The sequence below is a fragment of the Mustela putorius genome, unplaced genomic scaffold, assembly GCF_011764305.1.
Source record: "Mustela putorius furo isolate JIRA1106 unplaced genomic scaffold, ASM1176430v1.1 tig00000695_pilon_pilon_pilon, whole genome shotgun sequence".
In the NCBI taxonomy this organism is placed as follows: domain Eukaryota; kingdom Metazoa; phylum Chordata; class Mammalia; order Carnivora; family Mustelidae; genus Mustela; species Mustela putorius.
Genome location: NW_025421447.1, coordinates 8333676 through 8351943, shown reverse-complemented (window position 1 = coordinate 8351943; position 18268 = coordinate 8333676). Strand labels below are relative to the sequence as shown.

Sequence of the window (18268 nt, the reverse complement as noted above, 5' to 3'; positions counted from 1 at the left end):
ATAAGACCTGGTGGCCAGCTTTGGGGAGCATGTGCTGAGACAGGAAGGCAGCAAGCTCAGGGCAGCACGATGGACTGCCAGATGGTCACACAACACCATTAAAGTGACCTCATTGGGGCTGCTTATTCTGGAAAGTTGGGTAGAAATCTTGCAGACGCAGGCTAGCCTTCCAGGCAGTAGGAAATACAGGTTTGTAAGAGACACTAAGACCCGAAAGGACACTTGATTTCTCAAACAAAAATTGGGGCTGGCTGCCTGGGCCCAAGGGTGCCTGCCAGAGAGGCATGGCAATGAGGCTGGTCACAGAAGCTAGGCCAGCTCAAGGGAGCCCAAGCTCCAAACCCAGCCCCCTTTTGGCTGGCATTGCTTTCCTTCTTCCTGCTTCTACTGAAGACCTTACGTTGTCGGGGGGAAGGGGGGAGCACCTGGGTGGCTCAGTGGTTTAAGCCTCTGCCTTCAGCTCAGGTCATGGTCTCAGGCTCCTGGAATCGAGCCCTGCATCAGGCTCTCTGCTCGGCAAGGAGCCTGTTCTCCCTCCCTCTCTGTCTCTGCCTGCCTCTCTGCCTACTCGTGATCTCTCTCTCTCTTTGTGTCAAATAAATAAATAAATAAATAATCTTTTAAAAAAAGACCTTATGTTGGGCTCAGTCCTCTTGGCACCTTATTTTTAAGCTTCTTTCATGGCTCTCTTGGATGGCTTCATGGTCAACCGGCAGTTCCACATCTCAGACCCAGACTGCACCTGAAGTTCAAGGTCCATTTCTCTGGCTGTGCCAGTCTGTTTCTCTGGCCTGCCCCCCAGCACCCTCTCCATCAGTGCATCTTCTTTGGTCACTCCTTACCTTCAGCCCCATGCAGCTTCCTCTTCCATGCTTGCTTCCTATTTTTTTTCCCAGCTCAAAGTTCCCTTGATCCCCTCAGATACTTTCGGAGACCCCACAGGAACCTTCATAAAGATGCGGGCCGCCACGATGACTTCCGGGGGCAAACTGGAGAGTAAACAACAGATCATCTCCGATTAGGAATGCTGTGTGGTCATCTCTCTGCTCTTTGTCTTGGGAGGAGCCTGGAATCTGGATCTTCAAGTGAAATCTCCCAGCATTTTAGTGTTGACAGTAAATTAACGTTTAAAAAAATGTCTATGAGGGCCAGATAAAGCACGTCACTGGCATGGTACTTGCGGTCACATCCATCCAGTCCGCCCCCCGCCCCCACTCAAGGCCTGTTTGGGAATGACCCTGAGATCTCCCACGCCCCCCTTCATTGCTTGATGTTCTTGTGTCTCTGCTCCTGGCTCTTGTCACATTTATGTGGCCATTACAGATGATAATGACGAAGCCTGTTTATCGGGACAGAAGAATGCATGTGAGTGGGGTCTTGATCATGTTTATAGAAACTGTGGCCTGCGGCTTCTGGTTTTGGTGAGCGAGTGCAGCAAACGTGTCCTGCTACACCCCGCCCATCTGTCAGCATTAAAAAAAAAAAATGAGTCTGTCTGCTGAAGATGCTTATTTTTTAAACATGTCTTTTCCCGGTCGATTTTCAACTGTTTCCCTCCCTTAGGCCCATCAGCTGCATCTTAGACAAAATGACTTTTCTCCGTCATGGGGAGGACAGAGAGCATGTATTAAAAAACCATACAGTGCACGACTCTTAGGAGACCTGCTTCTTTTGGAACCCGAGAGAAATCTGTAGAACTCTCATGACCATGTTGGGACTGGCCCAGATGCATTTCAGTGCCTAATGCGTACGGCTCACAGACACTTCTCCTGCTCGGGGCACCCCTTACGTGCTCCTTCCCTCCTAGGCCCTGTGGTTGCCCGTGAAATGTGTAAAATGCACGTGCGAGGCGTTTGTGGCCTGATGTCTCATATATGTGACCATATCACTGTTGTCTGCATTGATTTTGAGTTCCAACTGTGGAAAAGCCCATTTTTCTGCTCACCGCATTTATTTGGGAAGCAGGAATAGGAGCAGTAAGTTCAAATGTTGCTGCTTTGGCTTAATCCGGGCAAAATGAAGCCTTTGAGAGAAGCGCAAAATTGGAAAACCTTTATTTAATGGAAGGTGATTGATGGCATCTGACAGCCTCAGAGGCCTCCACGCTTCTGTAATCTGCTACGAGGCTATCATCAAGGGGTCAGAAATGATCACAAAGTAGAATCATTTTTTTGATTACTGTTTTTGCTTGGTGTGGCTTGGAAAGATAAGGTGTGATTTCCAAGAGTGGCTCCTGTTGCTACGGGAGTGATAATGACACCATATGGGCCTCAGTAGGAGCTACCCCCCCCCCCAATGTACGTGTTCGTGCATGTTTTCTGGTAATGTGCATTCACCAGTGACTTCATGGGCCTTCTGCTGGCCCTCTGGGACCCATAAGGGCTGGCTGGGCTGAGAAGGACCGTCAGGACACCTGGGACATACTCGAGGTACACTTCACCTCTCTTTTTTGTCCACTGCCCATGGTGGGGGAAGAGTGCGTCGACACCTGCTTGACATGTCTGGTCAACTCAACCTAACCCTTCAGGACTTGACCGTGACACCCAAGTGCTTCCCACTCGTATGTGGACTTTCTTTTTATCTGTAAACTGATACGAGATGAAAAACTGGATTCTGGCTGTGACAGAGATCACCCGGGCTGGGGAAACCTGGGAGCAGGAGATCTCTGGCTATCTCTGTACTGGCAAGACCAGTGGCTTGGACTAGACGCTCTTTGAGGTTCTTCTGACTCTGTCGTCTGCTTTCCAGACCCCTTTGGAGAGAATCGGGCTCCCCCTTGCAACCCTGCTGTACCTGACGCATGCACATGGGTGACAAATCCGAGACGGGCCGGCGGTCTAGGCCAGAACCGTGTCCGTCTCGTCTCCTGAAGGCTGGCGAGCACCAAGTTGGAGGTTTGCAGGATTAAATCATAGCCGAGCCAGGGTTTTGACCCGCACCGTCACGTGTTGCTGCATTGGTTTTAAGTGTTGTTAACCAACGTCTGTCATCTTTCTCATTGGAACAAAACAAGAAAGTCAGGGAGATTTTTAATGGACGATACAGAGAAAGTTGGGTGGGTTGATAAAGGTGGAAAATAAAGGAAGGGGGTTATGGGAGTAACTCCTGGGTTTTGTGTTCAAGAGTAGTAGCTAGAAAGAGATTCCTAACACTTTTCTCTCGAGTTGGGCTATTTTCACTTAACGTTTTTAGAAGAGAGTTGGTGGGCTTTTTTTTTTTTTTTTTTTTTTAAAAATTTTTGAGAAACAGCTCTAAGATTGAAGTTTTGAGTACAGGTTTTCATGCCTCTCCCCTCTTAAAAAATATACTGCTAAAATGCATTAACTGGACGCATATCTGGGTTTAGGGTTGTTGAAGTCGCACTCATTTACAAGTGGATTATCTTCTTCGTATGTCATCAAAACAGAAATTCAGGTATCAGATTATCTTCCTGATCTCCTGTGTCTGCTCTGTTTAGGGAGCCTCCTGGCCCCCGCCGGGTTTTGGTGGGTGCTCAGTGAATGGGGCGGTTTGCTTGGACACTGGCTGTGAAAGCCAGCATCGCTTAGGAGAAACCGCCACTGCTGAAAAAGGTTGAGCAGTTGTCATTTTAGAAATCGTGACAGTTAACAGCCAGCCCTAGTACCGTCTGACTGTGTACACGGCGCCTCTGCTGGCGGGCGCACGTGGTGTGGTTCCGTCCCCTAGTGAATCCCCACTCTACTGGCTCTTCACCCTGCCCCTGCTTCAGAGCCTGCCTGGAAAGCAGGTCAAGTGCAAAGCGATGCTTACGGTCCAGAGAACCTGCCGTTGTGACTTCCTCTCGAGCCAAATGGACTTACCCACCTGGCACCTGGAAGGGCAAACGTTGGGACGCAGTCAAAGGGATTGGGTAGTTTTAAGGGAATGCGTAGTATTCAAAAAAATAGACCATTCTCCCTTACTGAGCCCCTGGGACATGCAGTGTTATCAGCCAGATACTAACCTTTAAAAAACTCAACTCTCGATGTTGTCATGTTCATTAAAGCTTGAGAGAGTCCTTCCTCACCTCACCCCAGCCTCACCAGTGACTCAGTATTTAATCTCCAACTCACCTTTTCTTTCTGTCGCAAGGCCAAGCAATCATGATGATTTCCAGTCATTGAACCGGCGTTAAATTGTTAAGAAAAATTGATCTGGGACTCATTTTAAATCATTGATGAGTTTTCTCTGCTTGCACGTGTGAACAGTCAGATCAATTTCTCCGGATTAGCAGCAGAACGCTCTTAGTATTGGACTTGAGTCTCAGCGGTCCGTGACGCAGGCGCCTCGGGCCTCTGCTCATGTCCGCACGTCAGGCACACACCTGCGTTTGTGTGCCCTCAGCAGTCTCCCCGTGTCCACGTACTCGTGCTTATTAGAGATTTCAGCCCTTGAAGCAATAGCGCCTTTCAGAATGACTTTGGGATTTCTGAAAAGCCTTATATATTTTAAAATTTTCTTGTAGCTATGGATCTGAGAGTTTTCATTGTAGTGTTGGCATCGGTCCTGTATAGTTTCCCACCTGTAAGTACACAGAGAGGTGAAAAGAAACTGGAAAATGGTCACTTTCAAAAAAAAATCTTGTTTATTTCAGAGAGAGAGGGAGAACTTGAATGGGAAGAGGGGCAGAAGGAGGCTCCCTGCTAAGCAGAGAGCCCAACGCAGGGCTCGATCTCATGACCCTGAGATCAGGATCTGAGGCAAAGGCAGATATTTAACCAACTGAGCCACCTAGGCGCCCCAGAAAATGCTCACTTTTAAGAATGAATAAATACAGTGGTTACGCAACACCATGAAAGGACTTAGGGCCAACCTAACCACACACTTAAGGATGGTTCGCATGTTAAATTTCATGGTACATGCATTTAACCACAATAAATTTTTTTTAATTTAAAAAACAAATGAGGGCGCCTGGGTGGCTCAGTTAGTTAAGCGACTACCTTCGGCTTGAGTCATGATCCTAGAGTCCCAGGATCGAGACCCACATCGGGCTCCCCGCTAAGCAGGGAGTCTGCTTCTCCTGCTGACCTCTCTCTTTTCATGCTCTCTCTCTCATTCTCTCTCTCTCAAATAAATAAATAATAATACAAATAAATAATAAATAAATCTTTAAAAAATAAACTTTTCATTGCATGAAATTATGGCAAAGCTATAGTAATACAATTTCTAAGATTTCTTGGCACCATTATAAAATGACATACAATACTGCCCCATACAACCATTTTTTTATGAGATGTGGTAACAGAATTTTAATTATATCGATCCAGATTTGCCTAAGCAAAACAGAGAAGGGAACAAAAATGCCCTCAAACACTAGAGGACCTTTCACGAATAAATGTAGGGGAATGAAGCCTTACTGTTGCCCTATCTTTATTATTCCTGTTTGTATTGGGAAAGCACAGGTAACTGATCCCTGATACATCCCTATATCAAAAGTATTGGCACTTTATTTCTGAAACCCAAAAGGCAGGTTTTCTTCCTGGAATGTTTGGTTTACGGAGACTCCCTCTTCCCGTCATCAGCCCTCTGGCATTAACACTTTTCACACAGTTTGAGTAATGTGATTCATAGCATTTTCATCCTAGATAACTCAGGGAGGGCCTTTGCCCCACCTTGCTGCTCTGACTTCATTTTGGCTGCAGGTAATGAAGCCTCTCCCTGTGCGCTCTGTACTCTCCTCTGTCTCCTCTGACGTGTGTTTTCACTTCGGTCGGGACGCAGGCTCCCCTTAACCGTGACAGCGAGCCTGTTTTATACTCGCTGCGCCTTCCTCAGCAAAGTGAAACGTCCAGTCCTTCCGAACAATGGTCGACCTCTTTGTGACCCAAACTGACGTCCCTTCTGCCTGCCTTTTCAACTCTGCTTCTCTTTCTTCCTGTTTTTTAAAGTGATCTGGAGCGGCTTCTGTGGTTTTCCTCCTTCCATAAGTATTTCTAGCTGTGTCTAATATTTTGGGTAGCACGTGCGGGGTCCAGTCAACTTAATAGCCAGATGTGCTGGACTTTCAATATTCTTCCCTCACCACCAACCCCCTTCCCCCTACCCAAAGCACCTTTATTGCCAGGTGGCGAAAATTCTAGACCTTGGGCAAATTTTTCAGAACAAGAGCCCTTTTAGCCTGTCAGTACTAAGTAAATATTTCTAAGCACTTTGCAAAGTGCAGACTGTAATTGTGATACAATTTTATATATGAGGGGAGAGGGAAAGGAGAGCCATCTGGAAGCTTCTCTTTGTCCTGTGGCTGTTCTAATGCTCGCACAGCTGAACAGAATAACATGCTGGTGGCAAATTAGAAGATTTAGGTATTTTTTAAGGCACATATTACATGGGTTTCTTGGTTTTGTTTTTGTTTTTGTTTTGGAAAAAGATCAAATTACTACTGATAATACCGGTACAGCTCAGAATGCACGTGGTAGTTTTACTGAGTTTTTCTGTCCAAGCAGCATGCAAACTTGTTTATCTGCTCATTTCAAAGAAGCCAAATCAGGGGCCTCTGGCATTGCTGGAACACTGTCGGGTTTGCAGGTGATGGAAAGTAATAAGGAGCGCCTTGGAGAATTTCTGCCTACAGAGTTGAGACTCTATCCAACCTTTTTCCTCCCTGGGCTGATGGGTTTGTTTTGAAGGTAGTAGTTACTCCCACAGGCGGTAATGTCTCTTCTCCTCCATGCTGATGTTCCTAGTTTGGCTCAGGCTCCTGAGTTCTGGCGGGAGAAGGCCAACAACACATTTGACCCTTGAACCACGCAGGGTTGAACTGTGCAGGTCCATTCATACATAGAATTTTTTTCAATAAATGCAGTATAGTCCTGCAAATATATTCTCTCTTCCTCGTGATTTTTTAAATAGCATTTTCTTCCCTCTAGCTCCGTTTACTGTAAGAATGCAGGGTAGAAAACATCCAACACACAGAACATGTGTTAATGGACTGTTTCCAGCAAGGCGCTACTGGAAGGTCAGCGGTAGGCTGTGAGTGGATCCATGTTGGGGGAGTCAAAAGTTACTACCTATATTTTCAACAGTGTGTGGGTCCGTGCCTCTAACACCTCTTTGCTCAAGGGTCAAGTGTCATTCTAAGTAGCTTCTCTGAGCTCACAGCCCTGGAGCGTGAACATCCCCCAGGGGCTCGCCTTGATGGGCTCTGGACTATGACAGTCAGTGGAGCCCTAACCGTTCACTCTTAAGCTGTGTCTCTGGCTCTGGGTGCTGGGTTCTCCCTGTGCGCTCTGTACTCTCCTCTGTCCTCTCTTTCTAGGCCTTTTTCTTCTTCTTTCCTGTTTTCCTTCAGGAAAGCTTTCAGACTCCCAGCCGCCTTTTCCTCACTGCTCTTCGCTATTCATCATTTCATTAAAAGAACGTGCCTTCTGGGGCGCTTGTGTGGCTCAGTGGGTTAAGCCTCTGTCTTCGGCTCAGGTCATGATCTCAGGGTCCTGGGATCAAGCCCCGCATCAGGCTCTCTGCTCAGCAGGGAGCCTGCTTCCCCCTCTTTCTCTGCCTGCCTCTCTGCCTACTTGTGGTCTCTCTGTCAAACAAATAAATAAAATCTTAAATATATATGTGTGTGTGTGTGTGTGTTTACAAAGGCCTTGCTTCTCAGCTTCCTCCTGCCCTCCCAGCCAGCTTCTGCAAAGCCTTGTCTTCCTCTGCTCTCTTGTGTGTGTCCCAGCCAGCCCCTTTCTGCCCTCGCTGAGTCAAGGAGCATGGAACCATCTGGAAGTTTGCTACTGAACAGAAGACAGAAATAGTCAAGAAGTACATTTTTATAAAAGTTATGGTATCATATCTTTATGATATACTCTACAGCTTACTTTGTAAAAATATGTCTTGTGTACATAAGCTTGCCATGTCCATGACTCATTTTAAAGTGTGTTGAAGCTAGTGAATTAGTACCTGAGTGATGCCTCATGACTGTGTTTTTGCCAAGTTGAAGACTGAAGCTACCTTCTCCCGACTCATTTTTACTTCCTTGTAAAAGGTGTTTGGGGTTTTGTTCTTTGGTCGTCTTAGCAGTATGGCCGCCATTTTGATATCAGTTAGACTTAACCGAGAAGGGTCTGTCATGCGTTGGCTACTTAGTGTGGAAAGCAGTGGAGATCACTTTGGTTTAGGAATTCGTACAAGGGTTGCTTCACCATCTTCTAGAGATGTCTGATTTTATCTAAATAATAAAGTCAGGTTGTAGTTTTGCGATAATAACCATAGATGAAGCCTTAACTCTTTCTGGTAATGAGGATGGATAGCTGCTTAAAAAACCTTTTTTAATCCCTCAGTGCTACCAGTCAGGGGCCAAGCAGGAAAAAGGGTAACCGTACTAGGTATTTCAGACAGAGGAGATTTAATACAGAGAACTAGTCTGAAGGATTGAGAGAATAAAAAAAGGAGGATGAGGTAATCCAGTCATTGTAGCTGTGTGAGGCAGCTACTGCTCATAGACATGGGAAAAGGAAGGCACGGAACTGTGTTCCAGAACACAGGCACATACTCATGCTGCCCTCTTGGGACTGCTGCCCGGCCAGTGCTGGAACAGCAGGGCCATGTTCAGATGACCATCAGACCAGAGGAGACCTGGCGCTGCGCAAGAGGCTGCTGTGGCTGCAGCTGGGATCACTGAGGGAATCGAGAAACTTGCAGAGACCCTGCTGGAGGCAGATGAAGGAGAGGAAGAAGGAAAGCTTCCATCCTTCTTGCTTTCTGAACTCTTTCTAGTACCTAATACTGGCAGAATCTAATAGGAAGCTAGCTGGCAAGGGAATCTGGGAGAAGTGTTTTGCAAACTCCAAAGGTGGTTTGCAAACTGCAGCATGACAGAGTGAAGAAGGGCAGGTGTACCTAGCGCTAAGAGACAGCAGATAATTCCTGGCCTATAGGCTCTTTACCTGGGGACCATTGAGATGTTCTCTGTATCTTTCTCACTGAAATCATCTGAGGTGTTTCCCCAGCTTTTCCTATTTCTCTCAGAATTGGGAAGTTCCTCGTGGACCTGTTGAACTGGAAAAAGATTTATATGTATAGAAAACTGTTTGGTTACAGTCATTCATCCCTAGCAATATGAATATCAGCCTTTCAGACAATAATACATTGTCATTAACAAAAAACAGTGTTGCTGTCATGTTGAGCTACTGGAAGAAATGATACCATTTCCATTGCTTGGCACGTGGGCCTACCATATTAAATAATTATAGATATGAACAAATGTACAACAATTGGACTTAATGTTTTATAATTAGGTTGGCTAATATTCTTCAGTTATTTAATTTCTCTTTGTGGAAGATCTGTGAAAAATGTGACAAACAGAAAGGACCATGGGCCACTCCCGGCAGGTTTTAGAGACTGGAAGGTAAAGTTGAAGAAACCTTCCAGAAATTAGAACCAAAGACAAGGGAGGTATAAAAATGAGAGGACCAGTCCAAGATCCTGAATAGTAGGAATGTCACAATGAGAAAATAGGGGCAAGGAAATTTTCCAAGGAAAGAATGCAAGAAATGTCCCTAGCACTGAGGGACAGGATTTACCATCTTGAAAGAGTCCACTAGGTACCCTGCTTAATAAATGAAAAAAAGACCCATGTCAAAGCACAATATAATGAAATTTCAAAACATATGGATAAAGAGAAATTCCTGTAAGTTTCCCAGAGTTAAGTGGAAGGGGGCACAAGAGAGTGGGGGAGAGTTTTCAAAGGACCTGAAATCAGTATGGCATCCAGTATCTCATGAAAAACACTGGATGGCAGCGAAGTATTGAGGAAGCTCCTGGCAGATGTACTTTCCTTAAATGAGAAAGTAACTCTAGAAAGGGGATCTCTGATGCCAGAAATGAAGGAGAAAAGTAAAAGAGAATTCCCTGGAGGATAGCGGTGGGTAGACCTGGGATGATAACTGCAACAGGCCAAGAAAATCACCATTCCAGAATAGATTTAGAAGTCAGCTAGATGACTTTTCCTAGATGAAAAAAAATGCACTGAGAGGCGGTTGGAGGGTGTGAGATTCGGTAGCAGGGAATCTAAGCAATTGAAAAAGAAAGGCAATTAGTAACTCCAAGAAAACAAAGAGTAGTGCAAAAAAAAAGGAAACATAGTTACAGTCATTGCTTATGAGTGACTATGGCACTATTTATTATGGCATAGCCATAATAATTTAGACTTTAGTTGTTAAAATAACCTAAACGTATGATTTAAGTATATGATATGGTAGATGGGAAATAGAAGAGGTGGAGTTTAGAACTAAATCCTTCTGTATGAAAGAGGAAATGACGATGTAATATCTAAAATGGATGGAATTTAGAGATTGTGGAATTTAGAGAATATAGAGTTTATTAAGTAAAAAAGAATTCAAGTAACTTTTGAGTAGAGTTCCTTGTATACCCTTAGTTGAATATATTCCCAAAATGAACTGTAGAAATCTCAGACTCCACTAAGAGGTTTGTTGTTGGGAGTGGTATTAGCAGAGTATTTCTGAATCTACTTTGTGTGTTAGTTGGAGAGAGAAAGAAAGTGAGTAAACATATCAATGCACTTAAAAACCAGCGAGATACAGGGGCGCCTGGGTGGCTCAGTGGGTTTTGCCTCTGCCTTCGGTTCGGGTCATGAGCTCAGAGTCCTGGGATCGAGCCCCACATCAGGCTTTCTGCTCAGCAGGGAGCCTGCTTCCTCCTCTCTCTCTGCCTGCCTCTCTGCCTAGTTGTGATCTCTGTCTGTCAAATAAATAAAATCTTAAAAAAACAAAACAGGGAGATACATATAGCAAGTGGGAAAAGTAAGAATGAACTCTTTCATGTTAGATTTGAATTCTGAGTATGATTACAGTAATACATTGATTAAAGAGTAATAAATCTCCTGCTTTCAACCAGAGAAGGAACCTAGAAGCAATTCTATTCCAATAGCAGTGAGTACAATGAGTACCCAGCTCTCGGTTTCTAAGTGCTATTCACCATGAAGAGGAACCAGGGCTCCTTGCAGAAACAGCTAATTCTGGGTCTAGGGCAGAGAAATGTAAGACCAGGCTAGACTCTCTTGTGTCAGAAGTCTAGGAAACGTACAAACAATGATGAAGGCAAATCACAAGACTGTAGGAGCTGCCTCAAAGGGACACCCAATGGTCAGATTTGGGGCAATTGAAGGAATAAAAGTCATAATCATGGTAATAAACACTGGGTTTACGAGTCTACATCAATAATCAAAAAAGGCAGAGGTGGTGCTGGGGAGAGGGCCTTCTTGCCAGCTAGTAAGTAGAGAAGAATAATAAAATCATAAAATCACCGTTTTGCAACTGTCAGTATAATTGTTTCAGAATCATCCGTGGATGCTGAGCTGGTCGGTGAAAAGGTTGTGGGAAGTGGGATATTCTCAATCTCAAATTATAACCTCGCAGCTTATTTATTAATCATAACGGAGGAAAGATACTTGAGCCAAGCCAGCGCACTCAGGGTCACCAGCACTGGGGACAGCCCAGCGTTGCATGGCTCCAGGTGTGACCCAGCGGGAAGTAAACACTCCATTGTATTTATGTCAAATCGTTAACCCTGATCTATATCAAGAAATAATAAGAGTAGGGGCACCTGGGTGGCTCAGTGGGTTAAAGGCTCTGCCTTTGGCTCAGGTCATGATCTCAGGGTCCTGGGATCGAGTCCCACATCGGGCTCTCTGCTCAGCAGGGAGCCTGCTTCCTCCTCTCTCTCTGCCTGCCTCTCTGCCTACTTGTCCTCTCTGTCAAGTTAAATAAATAAAATTTAAAAAAAAAGAAATAATGAGAGTAGTGCAGATTGGTGGACGACCTATGAGACAGTATCTTGGACCCTTCGAAAGTGTCATTGTCACGCAAAAAAGAGAAAGACAGAATAACTGTTGTAGATTAAAGGAGACACCTTGTGATTTTGGTGGGGTTGTGGTCAGAAACACACAGCTGAAAGCACAGTCCTAGGACCTTGAGGGGCATTTGAATAATGGACCATGTATTGGATAAAGTGATTGTGTTGATGTTGAAGTTTTTGGTTATAACAGTGATTTTGTGCTTTCTTGGAGAATGTCCTTGTTCTTAAAAGATGCATGCTAAAGCTCTTGGGAATGAGGTGTCATGGGTTTGCTGTTCACTTTCCAGAATCTCAGCCAGACACACACACGCACAATACAATTAGAGAGAAAACAGATACACTCACTGTTATTTACTTATTAGACAATTACATGTGACAGTTGTCCATCGGTGTTACTTGGTGAATCTCACTGAGGGGTATACAGGTGCTGTTTGTAGTATCTTTTTTTTTTGTACTTTTCTGCAGGTTCTAAATCTGTCAAAATCAAAACATTGGGGAAGGGAGGGAAGAGAGAGAAACAGTGACGTTTCCCATGGATTGCTGTCTTCGTTCACATTTTAATATGTTGTTTAAGGAGGGAATGAATAGCTCGGTGAGCTTTCTACGTATATCGCTAATACGCGCTTTCAGATCTGATTTCAGATCAAGAAGACCTTTGGAGATACATGCCCTTCCGTGTGAGCAAGTTGGTGTATTAGGCAAAGCTGGTAGATGCTACACATATGGGATCATAAGGTTCCAGCCACTCAAGCAAGCAACACCTGTCTCATTGCAGGCTTTTCTCTGAAGACCTTGGCCAAGATGCAAAACCGAAGCATTGTCTGCGCACATAGTGCGCTTATGGACTCCCTCGGGCGGAATACTTTGTGCACCCAACTCATCACAGTGTACGTTTCCATCCTGAAAGTCATCACGCTGTGGTGAAATTGTTTGGGTGTTTATCTGCTTGCTAGACCTTGATTTCCTTGAGGTCTTCTGACTGGATCTGTCGTTCTGATCCCTAGCAAGAGGCGAGATGATTGGCTTTGTATTGGATTTATTTGAAAGGCAACCGAAATCATGGGATGAGGATTTTCTGAATCCTCAGATTATTTTTAAGGACTTGTCAGCCTGGGAAGGTGAGGTTTGAGTTAGCATAGAACATTTAGTAGATTGTGAATGGTATAAAAAAGGTACTCTTGGGGACACCTGGGTGGCTCAGTGGGTTAAGCCGCTGCCTTCGGCTCAGGTCATGATCTCAGGGTCCTGGGATCAAGTCCCACATCGGGCTCTCTGCTCAGCAGGGAGCCTGCTTCCTCCTCTCTCTCTGCCTGCCTCTCTGCCTGCTTGTGATCTCTCTCTGTCAAATAAATAAATAAATAATCTTAAAAAAAAAAAAAGGTACACTTGGATTTGGTCCAATACTCAAATATCTAGGACCATCAGAAAGAAAGTTTGGTAGCTTACGGCCACACACTCTCCAGCCACCATCATAGTATTGCAAGAACTCCCACATGTACCCTACAGGGGAATACTGTTCAGTCAGAAAAGGAACACGTACCAATACATGCTACAATAGGGAGGAACTTTGACACATTCTATTAAGTGGAAGAAGCCAGAATCAAAAGACCACATCTTGTATGATGACATTTACGTGAACTGTCTAGAATGTGCAAATCCACAGAGACAGAGGACAGATCAGTGGTTGCCAGGAGTTAGGGGTTGGGGAGGCACAGGGAGAGACTCCTTAGTGGGTATGAAGTTTCCTTTTGGGATGGTGAAGACACAGTAAGGTGGTAGCAATGGTCCTACAACATTGTGGATGTAATTAATGGCAATGACCTTGCGTGTTAAAGTGGTAAATTTTACGTTATCTATATTTTACGGCAATTTTAAAAAGCCATTAAAAATAAGGACTAATTCTTATGAAGTAATTTCTCTACGGTCCTGCGGTTTCAAGCAGCACAAGCAACTTGGAAAGGTTAGGGGTTCCTGGTTTAAAAGTCTAAAACAGGGCACCTGGGGGGCTCAGTTGGTTAAGCGACTGACTTCAGCTCAGGTCATGATCCTAGTGTCGCAGGATAAGGTCCTGCATCAGTCTTCCTGCTTAGCAGAGAGTCTGCTTCTCCCCCACTCTCATGCTCTCTCCCTCTCTCATTCTCTCTCAAATAGATAAATAACATCTTTCTAAAAAATAAGTAAAAGTCTAAAACAGTTCCATGCAGAATGACAATAGGTTCTCCGAGTCAGCTAGGTTAAGTTGGGGCACATCTAGCTTTTGACATCTATCTAATGAGGAGAGGCATTTCTTTCTGAGTATGTCCCTCCTTGTCACTGTCATAAAAGGGGCAAGGATATAACACTGGACCTGACCCAGCGTGACTCTCATCTGCTAACTGACTGCTGCCAGACGGCAAGTTAGAAGCTCCAGGGAGACTGTTGGCTTCCTGGCCTCCCAGTTTCTGAGTTTGTTTGCTTTTCCCTAAAATATTTGATTTGGGTGCCTGTGAAATCAGCCCTTAGATTTGCATAGGCTGGAAGGCCCCCCATCGAGTGTTTGATAAAGTTTTTGAGTTTTGTAAAGAACAGTGACCAGATGCGGCCAGCGTTCGTGGTTTGTGGCCATCGCATTGCTGAACTTTTTCTTCCCATGATACCTCTCAGAAGTTCTTAACTTTCCATGACACGCCAGAGCCTTGAGGATTGGGGTTAAGTGGGATGGCCAGGCAGACCACAGAGAGATGTGTGTTCCTGTGGTAACACGTGACTGGCCGAGGGTGAGATGGGGAGGGCCAGGGAGGACAGGGACAGGAAGGAAATGTAGGAGATGAGTGAGGAAGAGAGGGAAGAGGGGTACTGAGGGCAAAGAAGAGAGACCCCTCCCCCAATAATGAGTGCCTCCCATGTTCCCCTAAGGAATCCCCTTCCTATACTGGGATTCATTTTCTGGCACCAGCAGTGACTTGTTTCTAGAGTTCCTGAATCCATGAGAAATGAAAAACAGGAATGTTTGGGTTAGGACTCTGAGGACAGCCAGAGGCTAGGAAGGACCCATCCCTAGAAATATGTCTTCTGCTCATTTCCATCATGTCGTGCTTTAGAGTGGGGTAACCCAGGGTTCACGAATTCAGATGCCAGTCAGGTAAAGAACAGGAGAGCCACAGACCAGGTATATGGCCTCTGGGGAGAGGGCGATGTCACATGCCCATCCAGACAAGATGGCTGCCCCTTGGGCGGCAGGACACGTGGCCACCTGGAACTGTGGGCCCCGGCTGCCAAGTCAGCTGCCGCATCTCCTTTCCTTTCCTTTTTGAGAAGAAGAGAAACCCGATTTTATGTCAGATTGGCCAGTCCCTCAAATCCTGCCCAAAGGAAGACATTAAATGCCAACTGGACCTGGCTGGCTGGCCACTGACAAGTTATGACCAGGGATTGAAGTCAACAGATTACAAGTACAGACACAAAGGCTGAATATGGTGGCGGGGCAGTGGGCAGAATGGAGAGGCCAAAGAGTTTACCTCTGAGAGTAACAAAATTTGATTTAAAAAATATCTGTCACCAGGAAATCATCCATACTAGGAAAGTTGAAGTTTGGTGAGAAACCATTTTATACCCTGGTGGGAGGTGGGGTGGGTGAGGTGTGATGCTGTGTGTCTCGGTAGGTGGAGGCAGTGGCACTGGGTCTCTGGTGCTGGGCAGGGGAGAACCAAGCCATGGGGACAGAGCACAAAAAGAAATAAACCTGTTGGGCATCAAAGGCAGATGGCCGGACTTCCACATTTACTGGAAGCCTCCTGGTCACGCGCGGGCCCAGCTCTGCCTTCCCCAAAGGAAATGGGAAGTGCCCCCTTTGCTTAAAGTTGGAACCTACAGATAAACGTTAGGAACTCTCCACCTCCGTGGCAGAAACCCTGGGACATGAACAAGGTAGATTAGCTTGGCTTTAAGCTGTTACTTTTACCTTTTGCAACTTAATTCATTGGACTGTTGATCGGTTCTTCTGTGTTTGGTCCTCATTGTTCGTCACTTGTATATTTTCATCTGCTCAAAAAAAAAAAAAAAAAAAAAAAAGGTAGGTAGGTAAGGGAACACAGGTGAACTTTTTTTTTTTTTTTTAAAGATTTTCCATTTATTTATTTGACAGAGAGAAATCACAAGTAGGCAGAGAGGCAGGCAGAGAGAGAGAGGGAAGCAGGCTCCCCGCCAAGCAGAGAGCCCGATGCGGGACTCGATCCCAGGACCCCGAGATCATGACCTGAGCCGAAGGCAGCGGCTTAACCCACTGAGCCACCCAGGCGCCCCGAACTTTATTTTTTTAATTAGGTAGGCTTGATTAATCTGGTATTTTTCCAAAAAGAAACAAAAACGTAAACCAAGATGAAACAGGAATAGAAGTTTCCTTCCCCCAGCACAAGAGTGGACGTAGCCAGGAGCTAGGAGCAGAAGAGACTGCTGGGCTGGCAGATGGGGAAGGCCAAGAGGCGAGAGGGCTGCTGGCTGCTTGAGCTGGAACTAGAACGTTCCGTGAGAAAGCAACCAGCCAGCTTTGGCCAGCGTGCATGCCTGTCTGTTCCCAGTCAGGGCCGCACTTCGCCTTCCCCACCCTTGGTCCACCATCCATCACTACCATGTCTGCCTCCCCTGCTCTGACGGCAGAATTTATAGTCCAGTTCTGAAAAAAATGGAAAGCGGGAGGTGGGGTGCTGGGAACCAGTTGTGAAATGATAAATCAAGGCCTCTTTAAGGTCGAGGTTGGTTTTGCCATCTCTCACTTTGAGGTTCGTTCTTAAGAGAGGCTTTGAGAAGCGGGGATAGGGCTTAAAATGCGTGGTTTTTTGTTTTTTGGGTTTTGTTTTGTTTTGTTTTGTTTTATAGAAAAACCATTACAATGATCAGTTTGCCTGTTTAAATAGACGTTGGCTTCGTTGTGGCTGTTCTGCACCTAGGAGTAGAGAGAACAGCTGCACGTAACCCCCTTCCTCTGATTTTACTGTCTCTGGGTAAACTGAGCCTCATCCATCATGCCAAGGGCTCAGTAAAAACTCGGAGTGGTTGGGAGTATCCAGGACAACAGTTTGGTTGGGTTTCTAAGGCTACCTAGGGAAGAATTAGTGGAAGAATAGTGGAAGAATATCCACTATTTGTCGCAGTGGAGCAGAAAGGTCCCCACAGTGGAGCAGAAAGGCGGCACAGATGTCCTCTGCTCTTCTTTCTCAGAAAGTAAGCCCATCTCTGGGTCCCTGTTGTCCTCGCCATTCAGCGGCTCCCCGCCTAGGCGCCCCAAGTCTGCACATCTGTCTTGTAGGATGGCCGGTTGTTTCCGGCACTTACGGGGTCTTGGAGCAAATTCATCATTTACAACTGTCCCCCACCCCCACAAACACATGTCCCTCATCTACAACCTATAGGCCCTTGAAACCAAAGCAAACAGCGCTCCCCTCACGGGGACCTGCATGTGGCACGACCTTCCCAGTCCTTCCTTTCCGTCTCCCCCAGTGCCTCTGCTCCCCAGGCCAGGATGATTCCTGGGCTCAGCACCCACACCCAGCCTCTCCCTCCCTCTGCATTCCTTCTGCCACCGCTCAAGCAGGCCAGTTGCCGCTGCTCTCCCTGAGAGGCCCCCAGTGCCCCTGTTTCTGGTCCCACTTTTCTCCGGTGTATGTCTGATACAGCCACCCCGCTTGATCACTCCGAAACCCTACTGTCCTTCGTCAGGCCACTGGCAGTGAACCTGCCAGAAGTCTAGCCTGCCCCTAGAACACAGCCCACAACCCTTGGCTCTGCATCTAAGGCCCTGTGCAACCCCTCTACCCTTTCTCCCATCTGCCATCTTCCTCCTTTCCTCCTGTGGGAACCCTGCCCTCCTCCAAATGGGCGATCTCCGGCCACCTTGTCTGCACTTGCTCCCACTGGCGGCCTTCCCTTGGTGGCCATTCTGTTTCCAGCCTTCCTCATATCCACTTAATCCTTGGGTCTTATTGTGACCGACACTCCGTTTTCCCTCCTGGCAAGCATGCATTTTTACTTTTTATTCATAATCCACAAACAGGGGGGCACCTGGGTGGCTCGGTGGATTAAGCATCTGCCTTTGGCTCAAGTCATGATTGCAGGGTCCTGGGATCAAGAAGTGCACGGGGCTCCCTGCTCAGTAGGGAGGCTGCTTCTCCCGCTCCCTCTGCCCCCTCCCTTGTTTGTTTTCTCTCTCTCAAATAAATAAAATCTTAAAAAAACAATATACAAATATAAGTACTTTTGGGAGAGGAGCTCTGCCTCCTTCTCTGTGGTCACCCCAAGGCAGCCAGGTCAGGCGGGTATGGGAGCCAGCGAGCCTGGTAGGGGGATCCCCTCCCTTGAAGGGGTCAGCCCCAGGTGATTGCTGCCTGGTAGCCAGGTGGGTCCACCTTTGATTTTTCCAGGAAAGCCGGAAGTCTTCATTTCCCTGTGAAATGGCTTAATTTACATTTTGTTCACATCATACTTTAAA

The 18268-nt window shown here is 46.1% G+C and overlaps 1 protein-coding gene across 8 annotated transcripts in view; it reads left to right on the top strand.

Moving 5' to 3' along the window:
• STX8 (syntaxin 8) overlaps nucleotides 1-18268 on the top strand; it is a 243525-nt gene that overhangs the window by 155896 nt on the left and 69361 nt on the right. The window contains exon 8 of one of the 8 annotated variants that reach the window (XM_045083382.1): nucleotides 12581-12964. The exons of the other annotated variants lie outside the window; for them this stretch is intronic. Within the exon in view, the coding sequence (XP_044939317.1) occupies nucleotides 12581-12729 (149 nt within the window). The 3' untranslated portion in view covers nucleotides 12730-12964. Of the gene's footprint in view, nucleotides 1-12580; nucleotides 12965-18268 lie in introns of those variants that run through there. 8 annotated transcript variants of the gene reach the window in all.